At 40.7% G+C, this 15,897-nt stretch overlaps 1 protein-coding gene across 5 annotated transcripts in view; it reads right to left on the minus strand.

Moving 5' to 3' along the window:
- LOC122478387 (ankyrin repeat domain-containing protein 26-like) overlaps positions 1-15,897 on the minus strand; it is a 29,216-nt gene that overhangs the window by 12,972 nt on the left and 347 nt on the right. The window contains exons 2-5 of one of the 5 annotated variants that reach the window (XM_043572025.1): positions 15,453-15,508; positions 10,492-10,528; positions 9,867-9,917; positions 4,818-4,890 (exon numbers count right to left, since the gene is read on the minus strand). In XM_043572025.1, coding sequence (XP_043427960.1) covers positions 4,818-4,890; positions 9,867-9,917; positions 10,492-10,528; positions 15,453-15,508 — 217 coding nt within the window. Of the gene's footprint in view, positions 1-4,817; positions 4,891-7,775; positions 9,918-10,491; positions 10,529-15,452; positions 15,509-15,897 lie in introns of those variants that run through there. The other 4 variants (XM_043572026.1, XR_006295979.1, XR_006295980.1 and 1 more) reach the window with 4 other exon arrangements.

The raw sequence follows: 15,897 nt of genomic DNA on the forward strand, positions 1-15,897 counted from the left end.
TGGGGGTATTGAACCCACCAACAGCGAGAACATGACCTGACCCAAATTCAAGAGTCAGACGCTTCACCAACTGAGCCACTCAGGCGCCCATCTTTTCTTTCCCTTTCTTGTCTTTTCCCTTTTTTCTGGTTCTACCCTCCTCTTTCCTCTTCTCCCTCTGGAATCAGGGAGAAGAGGAAGTGTATGTATATATATATTTACATATGTAAATAAACATATATATATATATATACATATATACACATATATACATGTATATTTGTGTGTGTGTGTGTGTGTGTGTGTGTGTGTGAGAGAGAGAGATTCTTTGTTCTTCTGTTCTGGTTCCTTGTTTGTTTGATCGGGCATTTTCTCTATACTTTTCCAGATCTCCTTCATTTTCCTCCCTCTCTTTCTACATTAAGCCCTAGAGCTCCTTTGAGTCACTGCCTGGTCTTTTTTTCCACTCCTGTCACTTCTCTCTTTGTTTGGGCTAAGGATTCTTCACCACCCTCTTCTCCTTTTTCCCAAGATTACATCAACAAACAAATCAAAGCACACCGGGTGGAAGGCCCAAACTACCACTCCAAGTAGTGTGAGAAGCAAGCAAAGATGCACCAAAAGAGTGCACACAACACACCCCAAAAACACTCGTTCGACTGCCAGGCTCTGGACAGTGTGTGACCCCTTCTTAATACAGTAGTACTCACAGGTGTGGGACACAGAACAAGCTATTACAACACATAAAGGACAGGAAACTAGCCAAAACGACAAAACGGAAGAATTCTCCTCAAAAACAATTCCAGGACGAAAGGACAGCCAGACAAGTGCTCAAAAGAGACAGAAACAATATATCTGATCAAGTTTTTGGAATCGTCACGTTGAATGCTGAAAACGAAATGTTGTAAAGGAGATACAACATAAACTAGATGCAGTGACAGCAAGGATGGGTAAAGAAGCAGACAGAATCGGTGAAACAGAAGATATGGACAAAGATGAAGCAGAGAAAGGAAAGAAACGAAATGACTAGACCACGAGGCAGGTACCAGAGATCTAATTGATTCAGTAAGACGAAATAATAGCCACATCATAGGAGTCCCAGAAGAAGAAGAGTGAGAGAAAGGGGCAGAAGGTTTATTTGAACAACTTATAGCTGAGAGCTTCCCTCATCTGGGGGAGGAAACAGGCATCCAAGTCCTGGCAGCACAGAGAATTCCCTTCCAAATCAACAAAACCAGGTCAACACCACAACATGTTCAAAGCGAAACCGGAAAAATACAAAGATCAAGAGAGAATTCTGAAAGCAGCTAGGGACAAACGGGGCTTAATCTGCAAGGGAAGACACATAAGGGTAGCAGGAGACCTGTCCAATGAAACTTGGCAGGGCAGAAGGGAGGGGTAGGAAACAGTCAATGTGATAAATGGGAACATATGCAGCAAAGAATCCTTTCCCCAGCAAGGCTGTCATTTAGAATAGAAAATGACAGAAAGGCTTTCCAAGACAAACACAACCTAATGGAGTTCATGAACACTAAATCAGCCCTGCAGGAGACCCTAAGGGGCGACTCTGTGAGTGGAAAGCAGCAGAGACTACAAAGGACCAGAGGCCTCACCAAAAGCATGAAACCTTCAGATAACACAATGACACTAAATCCATATCTTTAACTAATCACTCTGAGTGTGAATAGACTCAATGCCCCAATCAAAAGACACAGGGAATCCGAATGGATAAAACACAAAACAAAACCAAAGAACAAGATCCATCTATATGCTGTCAACAACACACTGATTTTAGCCCCCAGGACACCTCCAGAGTCAAAGTGAAGCTATGGGGAACCACCTATCATGCTACTAGAAGTCAAAAGAAAGCTGGAGTCACCACACTTCCACCAGAAAGACTAGATTTTAAACCAAACACTGTAGTAACAGATTCAGAAGGACATTATATCGTAATTAAGGGGTCTATCCATCAAGAGGAGCTAACAATTATAAATGTTTATGTCCCCAAAGTGAAAGGCCCACATGTATGGATCGATGAATCACAAACATGAATAAATGTATACATACAAATACCATGATTGTAGACGACTTTAAGACTCCACTCGGGGCAATAGGCGGATCGTCAAGGCAGAAAATCAGTAAGAAAACACAGATCCTATGTGTCATTGGACCAGATGTATTCAGATATACATACATATATATTGGCCTTAATATATACATTTACATACATGGATATCAACACCGATATATTGAGATCTCTTCGTCCAACAGCAGTAGAATGCACATTCTTCTTAAGTCCACATTGAACATTCTCCAATATAAATGACATCCTGGGTCACAAAACAGCCCTCCACAAATATAAAACGACTGAGATCATACCTTGCATATTTTCAGATCACAACAACAAGCACTTGGTCATTCTTTCTCTCTCTCCCTCCCTTTCCAAGAGGAATACAAACATTACAAAAACATTTAGCTCACCTCCTTCCAAGAAAGAGAAGAAAAGAATAATAAACCTTGTGGGGCAATGAGTCCTGGATGGAAACCACACACAGACAGTAGAATTCCATAACCAATATGTTGACAATGGAGTTGACAGAAAGTGATGTACTAAAAGAACAGACACTAAAGAAATGTTTTCTGCAAAGACAAATTAGGGTAGGGGTAAATCATTAAAAAAGAGCATGGTGGGGGGGGGTGGGACACGTCGGTGGCTCAGTCAGTTCAGCCTCCAATTTCAGCTCATGAGTCATGATCTCCCGGTTTGTGGGTTTGAGACCTTCATTGAGCTCTGTGTTGACAGCTCGGAGCCTGGAGCCTGCTTTGGATTCTGTGTCTCCCTCTGCCTCTACCCCTACCCCGCTTGCACTCTGTCTGTCTCTCTCTCTCTCTCCAATATAAATAAACTTTTAAAACATAAAAATTACATTAAAAACTATGGGGGGAGAAGAGGAAAAAAGGAAACAATATAAGACACGACCAATCAATCAAGCATGAGCTTAAGACAAGGAAGAAAAGGAGAAATGTGAGCAAAATAAGGTAAGTGGAAACAACATATATTTTTCAACAGGTACATAAGTAGGATTGGGAATATACTATGAACAGTAGTGTATATATATATATATGTTATATATATCTATATAGTATATATAGATATAGTATACATATATAGTGTATATATAGTGAATATATATAGTGTATATATATAGTGTATATATATAGTATATATATAGTGTATATATATGGCATATATATATACACTATATGTATATAGTGTATATATATATACTATATATATATACTACATATATATAGTATATATATAGTATATAAATATATAGTGTATGCATATATAGTATACATATATATAATGTATACGTAAAACAGAGGCTTTGATTCACAGTGTATCCCTAATAATACTGACTTTTAGCACTCTACAGTTATCTGGTTATAAATACTGTAATATTTAAGTTTTTTCACTATAAAATAAATTGTTCGATTACTGGCATCTATCGCTTCCTAAAAGCTATAAATTCTTACTGGACCAACGAAAAAACAGAAAAAGAAAGGTTTCTAACACATCAACTTTCACTATGGAGAAAGAACTGGGAATGAGAATTCTAGAAAGAAATGTGAACCTTCAAAGGATGTATGTGACGGGACACAGATGGGGTTGAAAAAACAAAGGCTGAGGACTTTTTCTCTGCAATTCTAAGCTCACAATGGGAGGAGACTAAAAATATATGGTAACCTTCTTTCGTATGTAACTCCTGATTTTCTCAATAGAATTCCTTTGCGTTTATACGTATTAAACACTAAACGGAATATAAACTGAAGCCTGACTTTTTAAATTCACATATCTAATTGTGATACATCATGCGTATTTCATTACTTTTCAAATTCCATTCTACGGAATTCCATTTCCCTACTCATTTTTTCACATTCAAAACCTATGACATTGCTTCTTCCAAGCAAGACTTCATTCTAGGAGCTCCAGGAGTCAAACAAGTATGTTTCCTAACCTCCAGTAGCTTATAATGATTTAGGGGCTTTGAAAGGAATATTTAAATAACTATCAGATGTCTGAAACTTTAAATTTTAGAATCAGACACAAGGACTAGGAGGAGATATTTTTAAAAGCTAGAATATGAAAGATTTCTGAAATTAGAAACTTGACAACTTGGCTAAGAAGAGCCTCTGCTCATAGGACTACTCTTCTCAGCAAAATACGTATTCTTCAGGGAGATGCACAATTTTAACTTACTCTTCATGGAGTTATTTCAAAAATACAGGGAAACACCTTTGTAAGGTAAATGTTGAGAAATAATGTAAACATCTAAGTTTCTACATTTTCTATATTATTTTAGTCTAAATATAGAACAAAGGATAGAGACAAGGAAAATCCTGTATCTCGCTCTCAAAATAAAAAATTGCCTGGGGCGGGGGCAACATACAATAGATAATTGGATCCAATAAGATTTCATTAGGCTTCAGTATTATCAGTCATGTTAGTATCACAGTAAGCATCCTTATCCTTAACCAAATGTCATATTTCCTCCATTATGGGAAAGCTTTTCCCAATATAATTCAACGGTCATTATATATTTTCCAGCCCATTCTTTTCTCAGCCCCCACCCCTAGGATTTACCAAAGTAAAACAAAACAAAACAAAACAAAAAATTCAACGTGTCATGTATCTGTCAAGGGGTTTGTTCTTGCTAAATTTCCATTACACACATAAAATGATGATGCACAGGCTACTCTTAAATTTTCAGAGTAAATAAGGGAGAAAACTAAATTCAGAGCAGGAAAGTGAGTTTCACAGGAGGGTACTTTACCTTGGTACCGAAATCTACGTCTTGGCTAGCTGATGTAGGCCATGAATCTCCAGGACCAGGTTTGTCAGAAAGCCTTTAGAGCAAAAATATACAACAAAAACATGTTCACTTTTTTAAAAACAAAATTTCAAAAATTAAGTGAAAGGTCAGCTATCTGTTTATTCAACGAAGTTTCTTATTATAATTAAAAGTTGGCCTCTGTTTTTTCCACTAAGTTTTATTTTAATTCCAGTAATATTAACATCCAGTAGGGGCGCCTGGGTGGCGCAGTCGGTTAAGCGTCCGACTTCAGCCAGGTCATGATCTCGCGGTCCGTGAGTTCTAGCCCCGCATCAGGCTCTGGGCTGATGGCTCGGAGCCTGGAGCCTGTTTCCGATTCTGTGTCTCCCTCTCTCTCTGCCCTCCCCCGTTCATGCTCTGTCTCTCTCTGTCCCAAAAATAAATAAAAAACGTTGAAAAAAAAATTTTTTTAAAAATCCAGTGTTATATTAGTTTAAGTTGTACAATACAGTGATTCATCAACTCCATACTCACCCCGTGCTCATCATGACAAGGGCACTCACTCCATCATCCCCATCACCTCCTTCACGCCGCCCACCACACACCTCCTCTCTGGGAACCATCTGTTCTCGGCAGTTAAGAGCCTGTTTCTTGCTTTGTCCCCCCTTTTTTCTCTCCCTTTGCTCATCCGTTGTTTCTTAAGTGCTACACGAGTAAAATCATATGGTGTTTGTCTTTCCCTGACTTTGCTTAACATACTACTCTCAGGCTCCATCCAGGTGATTGCAAATGGCAAGAGTTCATTGTTTTATGGTTGAGTAATATTCCAGTGTGTGTGTGTGTGTGTGTGTGTGTATGGATATACATATTCCACACACACATACATATAAGACTTCTTCCTCGTTCACTCATTTGTCAAAGGACGCTTGAGATGGCTACTGGAAATAATGCTGCAATAAACACAGGGGTGCGTGTGTCCCATGGAATTCGTGTTTTTGTATTCTCTTGGGTAGTATCCAGTAGTGCAATTACTGGATCATAGGATAGTTCTGTTTTTAAGTTTTTGAGGAACCTCCATACTATTTTCCACAGGGGCTTCACCCACTTGCATTTCCACCAACAGTGCAAGAGGGTTCCCTTGTCTCCACATCCTCGCAGACACTTGCTTCTTGTGTCCTGGAGTTTAGCCATTCTGACAGGTGTGACGTGGCATCTCGTTGTAGTTTTGGGGAGCATCTTTACATGTGTCTGTTGACCATCTGTATGGTGTCTTTGGAAAAATGTCTGGTCATGTCTTCTGCTCATTTTGAAACTGGGGTTTTTTGGAGGGGGGTGTTGACTTGTATCAATTTTTTATACATTGTGGATACTAACCCTTTACTGGATTTGCAAAACATTTGCAAATATGTTCTCCCATCCCAGAGGTTGCCTTTTAGTTTTGACGGTTTCCTTCATGGTGCAAAAGCTTTGTAGCTTGATGTAGTCCCCATAGTTTGTTCTTGCTTTGTTTCCCTTGGCTCAGGAGACAGAACTAGTAAAATGTTGCTACAGCCACAGTCAGACAAATGACGGCCTGTGCTCTCTTCAAGGATTTTTTTTTTTATGGTTTCAAGTCTCACACTTAGGTCTTTAATACATTTTATTTGTGTGTATGGTAAATAAATTGCTCCAGGTTCATTCTTTGCATGTGGCTTGTCCACTCTTCCCAACACCATTTGGTGAAGAGACGGCCTTTTCCCCACTGCATAGTCTTTCCTGTTTGTGGAAGATGAACTGACCATACAGTGGTGGATTTAGTTCTGGGTTTTCGGTTCTAGTCCATTGAGCTATGTGGCTACTTTTTACGCCAGTACCCACCATACTGTTTGGATTACTACAGCTTTGGAATAAAATTGAAATCTGAGATTGCGATACCTCCAGGTTTCCTCTTTTGCAATATTGCTTTGGCCATTCAAGGTCTTTTGTGGTTCTATACAACGTTTAGGATTGTTTGTCTAGCTCTGTGACAAATGCTGTTGGTACATTGACAGGGATTGCATTACATCTGTAGATTGCTTTGGGTAGTGTAGACACTTTCAAAATAAGTATTCTTCCCATCTATGAGCATCGGATGTCTTTCTCTTTCCGTCACCTTCAATTTCTTTCATCAGTGTTTTACGGTTTCAAGAGTACAGGTCTTACAAAATTTGGACCCCGTTTTAAAAAAGCTTTCCATTCGCTGTTTTGCCTCCACCTCTCCTAACCTGTGAAATCTCCAGGAAAGACCCAGTCTGAGTTTCCATAACCAAGGGTGACAAGCAGGGAATTCTCTGAAATGGTTGAAAATTAAATCTACAAACGTTACCACAATGACTTCTCACCTCACATCTGTCAGAATGGCACAATTTCAACACACAGGAAACAACAAGGGATGCTCAGGGTGTGGAGAAAAAACAACCCTTGTGCACTGGTCGGGATGTAAATTGGTATCGCCACAGTGAAAGCCAGTATGGAGGGGCCTCAACAAATTAAAAATACAAATACCATAGGATCCAGTAATTCCACTACTGGGTATTTCGTTACCCAAGGGAAATGGAATACTAATTTGAAAAGATATATGCACCCCTATCTTTATTATAGCATTATTTACAATAGACAAGATATGGAAGCAACCCAATTGTCCATCAACAGATGAACAGACCATGTATACACACACCCATACACACACACACACACACACACACACACACACACACTGGAATATTACACAGCTATAAAACAGAATGAGATCTTGCCGTCTGCAATAACATGGATATACCTAGATGGTATGAGGCTAAGTGAAATAAGTCAGAGAAAGACAAATCCTATATGATTTCACTTCTATGTAGAATCTAAAAAAGGGAACAAATGAGCAAACAGAGAAAAAGCAGAAACAGACCCATAAATACAGAGAATTGACTATTGCCAGAAGGGAGGGGAGGTGAAGGGATGGACAAAGTGGGTGAAGGGGAGAGGGAAGTTCAGGGTTCCAGTTATAGAATGAATAAATCACAAGGATCAAAGGTACAGCATAGGGAATCTAGTCAGTGGTATCGTAATAGCATTATACGTTAACAGATGGAAGCGACACTTATGGCGGGCATGGTGGACCATCCAGGGTTGTTGCATCACATTTACATTGTGTGTCAGGTAGACATCCGATTAAGTAAATTTACCAAAGTAAATGTTTCTATGATATGAGTGGAAGTACTAACTAGAGAATAAAAGATAAAAACTTACCAAGGTCAACTCTTTTCCTCCACTGGTCTTGCCTTATTTTGGTCCATCATAACTAGCAAGACCTTCCACGCCTTCAGGGGCATTCAGCTACCCAAGAAGACAGACTGCAAACAAAATGGTCCTGGTAGTTGTGCCTCTATTTCTCTATACGCTGCCTGAATATTTTCTTCCCGATGAGCTCCCACTCCTATATCACTCTTTGGCATGGCTCAGTGGCTTTCTCCAACCTTTCAATTTTTAGGTTGTGAAGGCACAGACTCCTACAACAAGGATGGGCTCAAATGACCGAGGGTAGGAGCCATGTCCTGCTCCTGGAGAACAAGCGAATTGGGAGTCTCAGTCATCCACACAGTCACCTCAACACAGGCATGTTATCACCTATCCAGATGAAGCTCCCTTACTGATTTGACAAGTCAGTCCTACCCGTGCCCAGCCCTCCAGGTACATGGGAAGGGCATCACAGATTTAGGCAAAGAGTGGAGTGAGGAGACAGCTTGCCTTGGGCCATACATCTCTGTTGTTCAGAATCTCCACCCCCCACCCCCAATTCCTTCAGTGGATCTAAGCCATCCTCCCTCAGTTGGGGTGGAAGTAGATGATATCATAGTTTTACTTGCTGTAAACAGACTCTTCCCAGCAGCTCAAATGATTTTTAATCTCTCTCATCAGAAAATCTGAAGTATGCTCGCACCTTCAATGAACCCAACACACACAAAACCAGAAACCTGGTCAGGACCCTCTTGAACACTCTAGTTGAATATGCCTTTCTAAACAACTCCCCTAATCCTGGGTCCTTCATTCGTGTCATTCGCCTTTATCTTACTTGGCATAAACCCCCATATTCTGACGTCTCTTCTAAAACTCTTATTCCTATCCAACTCAGTGTTGTTCTTCTTGAAACCTGCTCTCCTCTGCTAATTCGATTCTTACTCTCCTTCATTGTATTCATAAGATACACTCTCCAGCTTTCTATTATTAAAACATTTGCCTGCAAGATGAAGACAAAAAAGAAACAAGTAAAGGAAAGAAAGAAACCAAGAAAAGAACCCGAATTGAAATCTCATTTCTGTCACTTATCATATCCAAATAGGTCACTTCAATCTCTTTTGAGTTTCAAGTTCTCCATGGAAACAACCATTGGGCAAGGAGGTTAAACAGAGGTTGAAGTACCAGAGGGTATTTTGATGAATTAATCTCTGAGGTTCCCTAAATCATGAGATTCTAAGTGCTTTTGATTTGGCCTCTGGAGAAATGGAGAGTCCTTCGCTGGCAGAAGTGGAAAAATTAATGGAAAAAAAATACCAAGAAAATCAGAGAAAAAAGTTAAAAGGCAAAAACACAGTACAGAAAAGTCATGGGGAAACACAACTCCAAACAAAGAAAAAGCTTCCTAGAACTAGTCAAGGGTACTAGCCCAAAGGGAAACCAGACTGGGAACTTAGGCAACAGAGAATCATAGAGCAAAATCCTCAAAAGAGAGGCTGAATTTAATTAACGTAACATGGTCTACAACTAGATATCCTTCCCTTACAGAAAAATCATTTGGCTCAAAAGAGGAGATATCACCACATCTAAGGTGCTGCCTGACAAGATCTTGCTTATTATGTAAAAGCCGTGACACCATGGCCATAGCTGACATCCACCCTAAAATCTCTGATGGTAAAAGCAAGGGACTAGTTGCCACTGCACTAATGACTTTTGTCAGCACTAGTGGTCAAGTATATAAGGGCAAATGCTTGGACTAACCTGGATTCTTAAGAAAACCCTCAATTAGAGTTCCGACATCATTACCTTTGACATTCTGAGTTGATCTGCACTAGGATCTCTATCTTCATCTCAGAGCTGCTGAGGAACCAGAGAATGGATGTGGAAGCTTCACGGGCTGATGGGCAAAGCCCTCAGCTACTCATTAACTATGCAATCATGGGGCGAGTAATCCACCTCCCTGAACCACATTTGCCAAAGAAATAAAAGGTAGGCTACAATAACACAGCTACTTTGCAAAGCTATGCAGTGACTATATAACTGAACAGATGTTACCCATAAGACATAGTGTCTAGTCCAGGGTAGAACACACAACAACTGCTTTTGTTCTCTGCGTTCCCTTAGGAAACACATAATTTTCACTTCATTCATTTCCTTTCCTTTCCTTTCAATTTCATTTCATTTCATTTCATTTCATTTCATTTCATTTCATTTCATTTCATTTCATTTCATTTCATTTCATTCCTTTATACTTTGAGAGTGAGTGCACACAGAAAGAGGGGAAGAGATCCCATGGAGCCTGTCAGCGCAAAACCCGACGTGGGGCTTGAACTCACAAACCTGAGTGGAAATCAAGAGTCACACCCTTAACCGACTGAGCCCCCCAGGTACCCCAACAAATGTGATTTTTACAAATCCATAAAAATCCTACCTGGTTATAGAGTCTTCCTCAGCATTCTTATCTCCTCCTAGAGAAGAAAGCAAAATACATGTTAAATCAACAATCGAAAAATAGAGGAAATTACAAGTGTACGGCTTATGATTTGTTAAAAAGTATGCCTTTGGGACCACACCTGGAAACCGCACTACACTGAATGGTAATTATACGATTGGTAGGGTTCAAGCACTAAGAAATCTTACTTTCTCCTCCTTATTGACCAAAAGCAAGAATAGGTTTTATCAGAATTTGACACCTACAGGTGAACCGATGTTTCCAATGACCATCACTGACTGACTCTATGACACTGGAGAAAAATGGTATCGTTAGGAGAATGATGGTCGTAAGCTGACAATGTCAAACTGAAACTACCATGATTTTTCTGGACTTCCACTACTAGAGGAGTTAAAAGACAGTATCTTTATTTTGCTCTAACACGGCAGAACTGCCCCAGCCTTCAGTAGAGACTGTTCACTTTTAGGATGAAACACTGCCTCACAAAGTGTGCTCTATAGCTATTGTCCTTTGCAGCATGGCCACACCATAGCAAACACACTCTTCCCTGACCTTATTTCCAATGGCAAGGTAAGTAAGAAGGATTTGGCATTCCGCTTTGATAAAGTTCTAACCTCTTGGGACTGTCTTCTTCCATTGCTAGAGCGTCTGTCTACACCCACCGCACATCACAGAGGAGGATGATCCCAATGTGAGTGCTATGTAGTGGTTCATGATGTCATTTTTCTCAACCCTCCCCATTAGGTGACACACAGCTAGAGAAATCATGCTTTTTTTCATGGAAGGCATAGGTCATCAGATCCTCTACTGAAGAGCAACAAAACAAAACAAAGGGCAAAGAATGTCTTGAATGCCGACCTTCAATTACCAGGGAATTTTAACTTTCTAAACATTCAAAGATATCCACCGTATGATTCTAACTATATGACACTCTGGAAAGAGCACGGCTATGGAGGTAAGGGTTGGGGTGAATGAAGGGATAAAGGGGTACAGCACAGAGGACTTTTAAGGCAGTGAAACTCTTTCACACGATACCACAAAGGTGGATTCACATCATTACACATTTGTGAAAACTCATAGAATCTAGAACACCAAGGATGAACACTAATGCAAATTAGAGACTGGGCCTCAAAATGAAGAGTTAGTGTCCATACAAAATGCACCACTGCTCTCAGGGTGCCTGGGTGGCTCAGTTGGTTCAGCATCCAAGCCTGGATCTGAGCTCATGTCATGATCTCACAGTTCATGGGATCAAGTCCTACATCAGGCTCTGTCCTGACAGCACAGGATTCTTTCCCCCCTCTCCCCTGCCCCTTTGCTGCTCACACACATGCATGCTCTCTTGCTCAAAACTAAACCAAGGAACTGAAACAAATATACTACTAAAAATGGACCACTGTCGTGCAAGATGTTGACAACAGGGGAGGCTAGGTGTGTACAGGGGTATGGTATATGGAGACTCTGTACTTTCGATTATATTTTGCTGTGAACTTAAAACTTCTGTAAAAATAAGGCTTCTTAAATGCATTAAACACCACCAATAACAACACATGGTATCCACTGAAGCTACTCTTAGCATATATTAACGCATGATACAGTCACCTTGAAAATTAAGACAGAGATCAAAGTAACACAATAGGGGGACTGTCTCCTATATGGAAGTATATGAAAATACATACAGCAAAATACAAAAATACAAAAGTTATTTGTATACTTAGGCAAGAAAACACTTGGTGAATATGATCAAATATCTTGTAAGTATAAACAGGGATTCAGGGGCGCCTGGGTGGCGCAGACGGTTAAGCATCTGACTTCAGCCAGGTCACGATCTCGCGGTCCGTGAGTTCAAGCCCCGCGTCAGGCTCTGGGCTGATGGCTCGGAGCCTGGAGCCTGTTTCCGATTCTGTGTCTCCCTCTCTCTCTGCCCCTCCCCCATTCATGCTCTGTCTCTCTCTGTCCCAAAAATAAATAAAAAAAACGTTGAAAAAAAAAATTTAAACAGGGATTCAGCACTATGAATCAAACCTGGGTTTTCCATATAATTAAGAGATTTTATTCTAATTTTAAGTCGAAAATCATTACATTTACCATATGTAAGAGTCATAATGAAAGCTTAGCCACATAAAAAAAGATTATAATGATCTAATATTGCTCTAGTAATTTTTGTGCAAATACCTACTTCATATGGATGATGAAACTAAAACCAGTACCATGGTAACCATCATATTACTTGCTAGTGCAATAAACTCTTAAGGCAGCACCAAAAATTAAGTCAGGGCTATAATTCCTATGCAGAACAGGTTTCATCCAGCGGGCCAAAGAGGGCTACCCTCAGAACATCCTGCTTGAATGACTGGCCCTTGGAGGTTCCCTGGGATCTTGGATTTCAGGAGGGTTCCCACCATTCCCTAGCTGGTTAAGAGTCGCTCACTCTGCCTAAGTGCTGGTACAATCAATGTGCTTCAGGCCGCACACTTGATTTCCTTCTGGACACCTGGAATTTGGGGACATGCTAAGGAGAAGATGGCTATGTGATTAGCATTTGATGAAACCTCGGGCACTGAGTATCCATAAGCCTCGTACTGGCCCACATTTCACTTGTGCTGTCCTAATTTCATGCTGGAGGAATTTAGCACATCCTACTAACTCCATACAGAAAGGATTCCTGGAAGCCTGCGCTTGGTCTCCTCTGGACTTCACCCCATGCACGATATTGCTCGGTGCAGATTGGCCTTTCCAGCCTGTCCCCATACCAAACCACAGGCACGAGTACAAGTATATGCCGAAGCCTGTGAGCTCTTCTAGTCAATAATCAAATCTGGGTGTCGTTAGGGTGCCTCCAACACAACTGAGTTATACGAAATTTCTATTATTTGGGTTGATGTCTTACACGTGGTTACAGTCAGAAGGTTATGTCACAGAATACCTTTCCTGGAAACTCTTTCTCTTGGTATTTGCCTTGAAAAGTCCTACATTCCTATATATCCATTTGAAGAATGGTTTAAAAGGAATAGATGAAATCTTGATGTCAGAAAGCGTGCAACAAGCAACAATCCTATTTTACTCAGAAAAAAAAAAGAGAATCTTGGTGGTTGCCACTATGTTCTACCATATACAAGTTCCTCTCAAATATGAAAAATCAGTTAACTTTCTCCCACACACTAGGACTTAGTTCATTTTTTCTGGCAGATAGGAATCAAGAGAAGTAACAGGGATTGTTCTAGAAAAAACAGACCTATCAGACCCAGTATAAAAACATACTACTGATTATAGTTTTTTGTTTGTTTCCTTTCCTTCATTTCTTAGAAAATTAAAAAATAGTTCACCTATTAAAGGCAGTTATTGCCAAGATAATCAAAAGTCATAATTACTGTGTCCTCATTCCCCCTGCTCTCCTCTGTTCATCTGATAAAGTCCTACTCATTCTTCATGTCCAATTTAAATGCCTGCACACAACCTGGAAACCTCGGAATCTTCTGAGAGTTCTCTCTCACCCCCTAACTTTTTAGAGTCAGGAATCACAAATTCGTATTAACTATACTGTTTCGGTCTCTGCTTTATCTTTCCCCTGCCAGCGCCCTAGTCAAACATGAGTTCTTAACTGATGATTTTCGCAGGGAAAAAAAAAGGCACCAAATATTATTCTTATTTCTTAAATGATTAAAACAAAGTTAACCAAAACAAATGAGAAAGACACAAGGCCCAGAAAGAAAAATTAATGGAATAAATTGAACCCCCTGACGTTTTCAATCTACACAGCTGAAAGTTTCATAATGGCCTAATACTAGGCTAAGGAAACAGGAGCTTCCTTTGCCTCCCAGTCTCTTTATGTGGTTTCCTATAACCTATCCTCCATATGAGGCTTCAGCAAACTACGGCCACAGGCCAAATCCTACCTGCCATCTGGTTCTGTAAACAGTGTTTTCTTGGGGCATAGTCCCATGTCTTCACTTGCATACTGCTATGGCTGCTTTCACACTACAAGGGCAGAGCTCAGAGACCACATCACCTAAAACATTCACTGGCTCTTTAGGAAAAAGGCTTGGTGATCTGTATTTTATGCATCAACCGGAGTGTCCTAACTCAAATCTAATCCTATTAGTCTTCTGCCTCAAATCCTCCAAAATCCCTGCATCAAATACTGCTGGCTCCCTCCCTAAGAGCCATTGCACAGTCTTCATTCTTGCTAGAGAATCACAACTTTATTTGGATATTTATTGTCTCCATACACAGAGAAGGTGGCCTCACCCCGGCTTCAAAAAGAGAAAGGATTATTCTAAGCCAATCACAGAACCTGATTTACCAGGGACCCGTTGCGAATGAGTGTGTGACCTAACCTAGTCTTTAAGATGTTAGAGGAAGTCTGCTGCAAGCCTCTTCCTAGTGAAAAGAAACACCCAAAGGAAAGCAGTCCTTCCCACCCACTGGAAGTTGCCGTGCGAGAATGTGACACCTGGAGCCGTGGCTAATTAGCCACCCCGGAAAGGAGAAAGAAAAAGACCACCAGCTCCAAAACTGAACAAGAGACGACTGGCATCCTGATGACATCACTGAACCATCAAAACGTTTCTGGTTCCTGCTGTTTTAGTCACTGTTAGACGTCACCCATTATTTGCCGCTAAAAGCATTCCACCGAAGAAATTGCCCGAGGCCTATCGGGGAAGATCTACTCCTTCCTACAGCACTAAGAAACTTCCGTAAGCTTGTCTTCCCTAGGTATTCACCCCATTCCCAACCATTGTCCTAGCACACGTTTTCTACCAGCAAAACCCAGCTGCTCATAAATCCCGCTAAGGTCACTCGCACACCTTCGCCTCTGCACTGCTGTGTACCCCGCCAAGCACGTAATCGTGACAGTTTGCAAACACTGTCAAACACACAAATGTCGGCCCTTCTGCCTCTCTACCTGGCAAACTGAACGACTCACTCTGCACGCTTACCGTCGATTCTACCCAGTCCTTGAAAACTCGGATTCCTCACCGGGAGCTTACGGTACCTGGAACAAATGCCAACACAAAATAACAATGATCGCTACAAGCTCTACGAGACTCTGGCACCTAGTAAGCACTAAATAGAGTAAATAACACAAAGGACAGTGCTGAAAACAAACTCCTGGGGTGCAGAGCCTGGTTTGGGAACGTTTGTATTCTACAACAACAGGATAACACTTAGCAGCTAACAGGCACTGAAGAGTTACTTGTGAAGTGAACAAATGGACATGAATAAATTAAATTCCTCTGAAAATTCTTCTTAAAAACCACAGAAACTTTTCTGTTTCAAAAACCGCAGGGACAGCTCTCTTCTGTTATGAGCACCTTAATGATCCCAACGCTGTCTGCTCGATCTTTGGATCCATCTTTGGAAGCCCCTCCCCCAGGATCGCGC

The sequence above is a fragment of the Prionailurus bengalensis genome, unplaced genomic scaffold (genome assembly GCF_016509475.1).
Source record: "Prionailurus bengalensis isolate Pbe53 unplaced genomic scaffold, Fcat_Pben_1.1_paternal_pri Un_scaffold_58, whole genome shotgun sequence".
Taxonomy (NCBI): domain Eukaryota; kingdom Metazoa; phylum Chordata; class Mammalia; order Carnivora; family Felidae; genus Prionailurus; species Prionailurus bengalensis.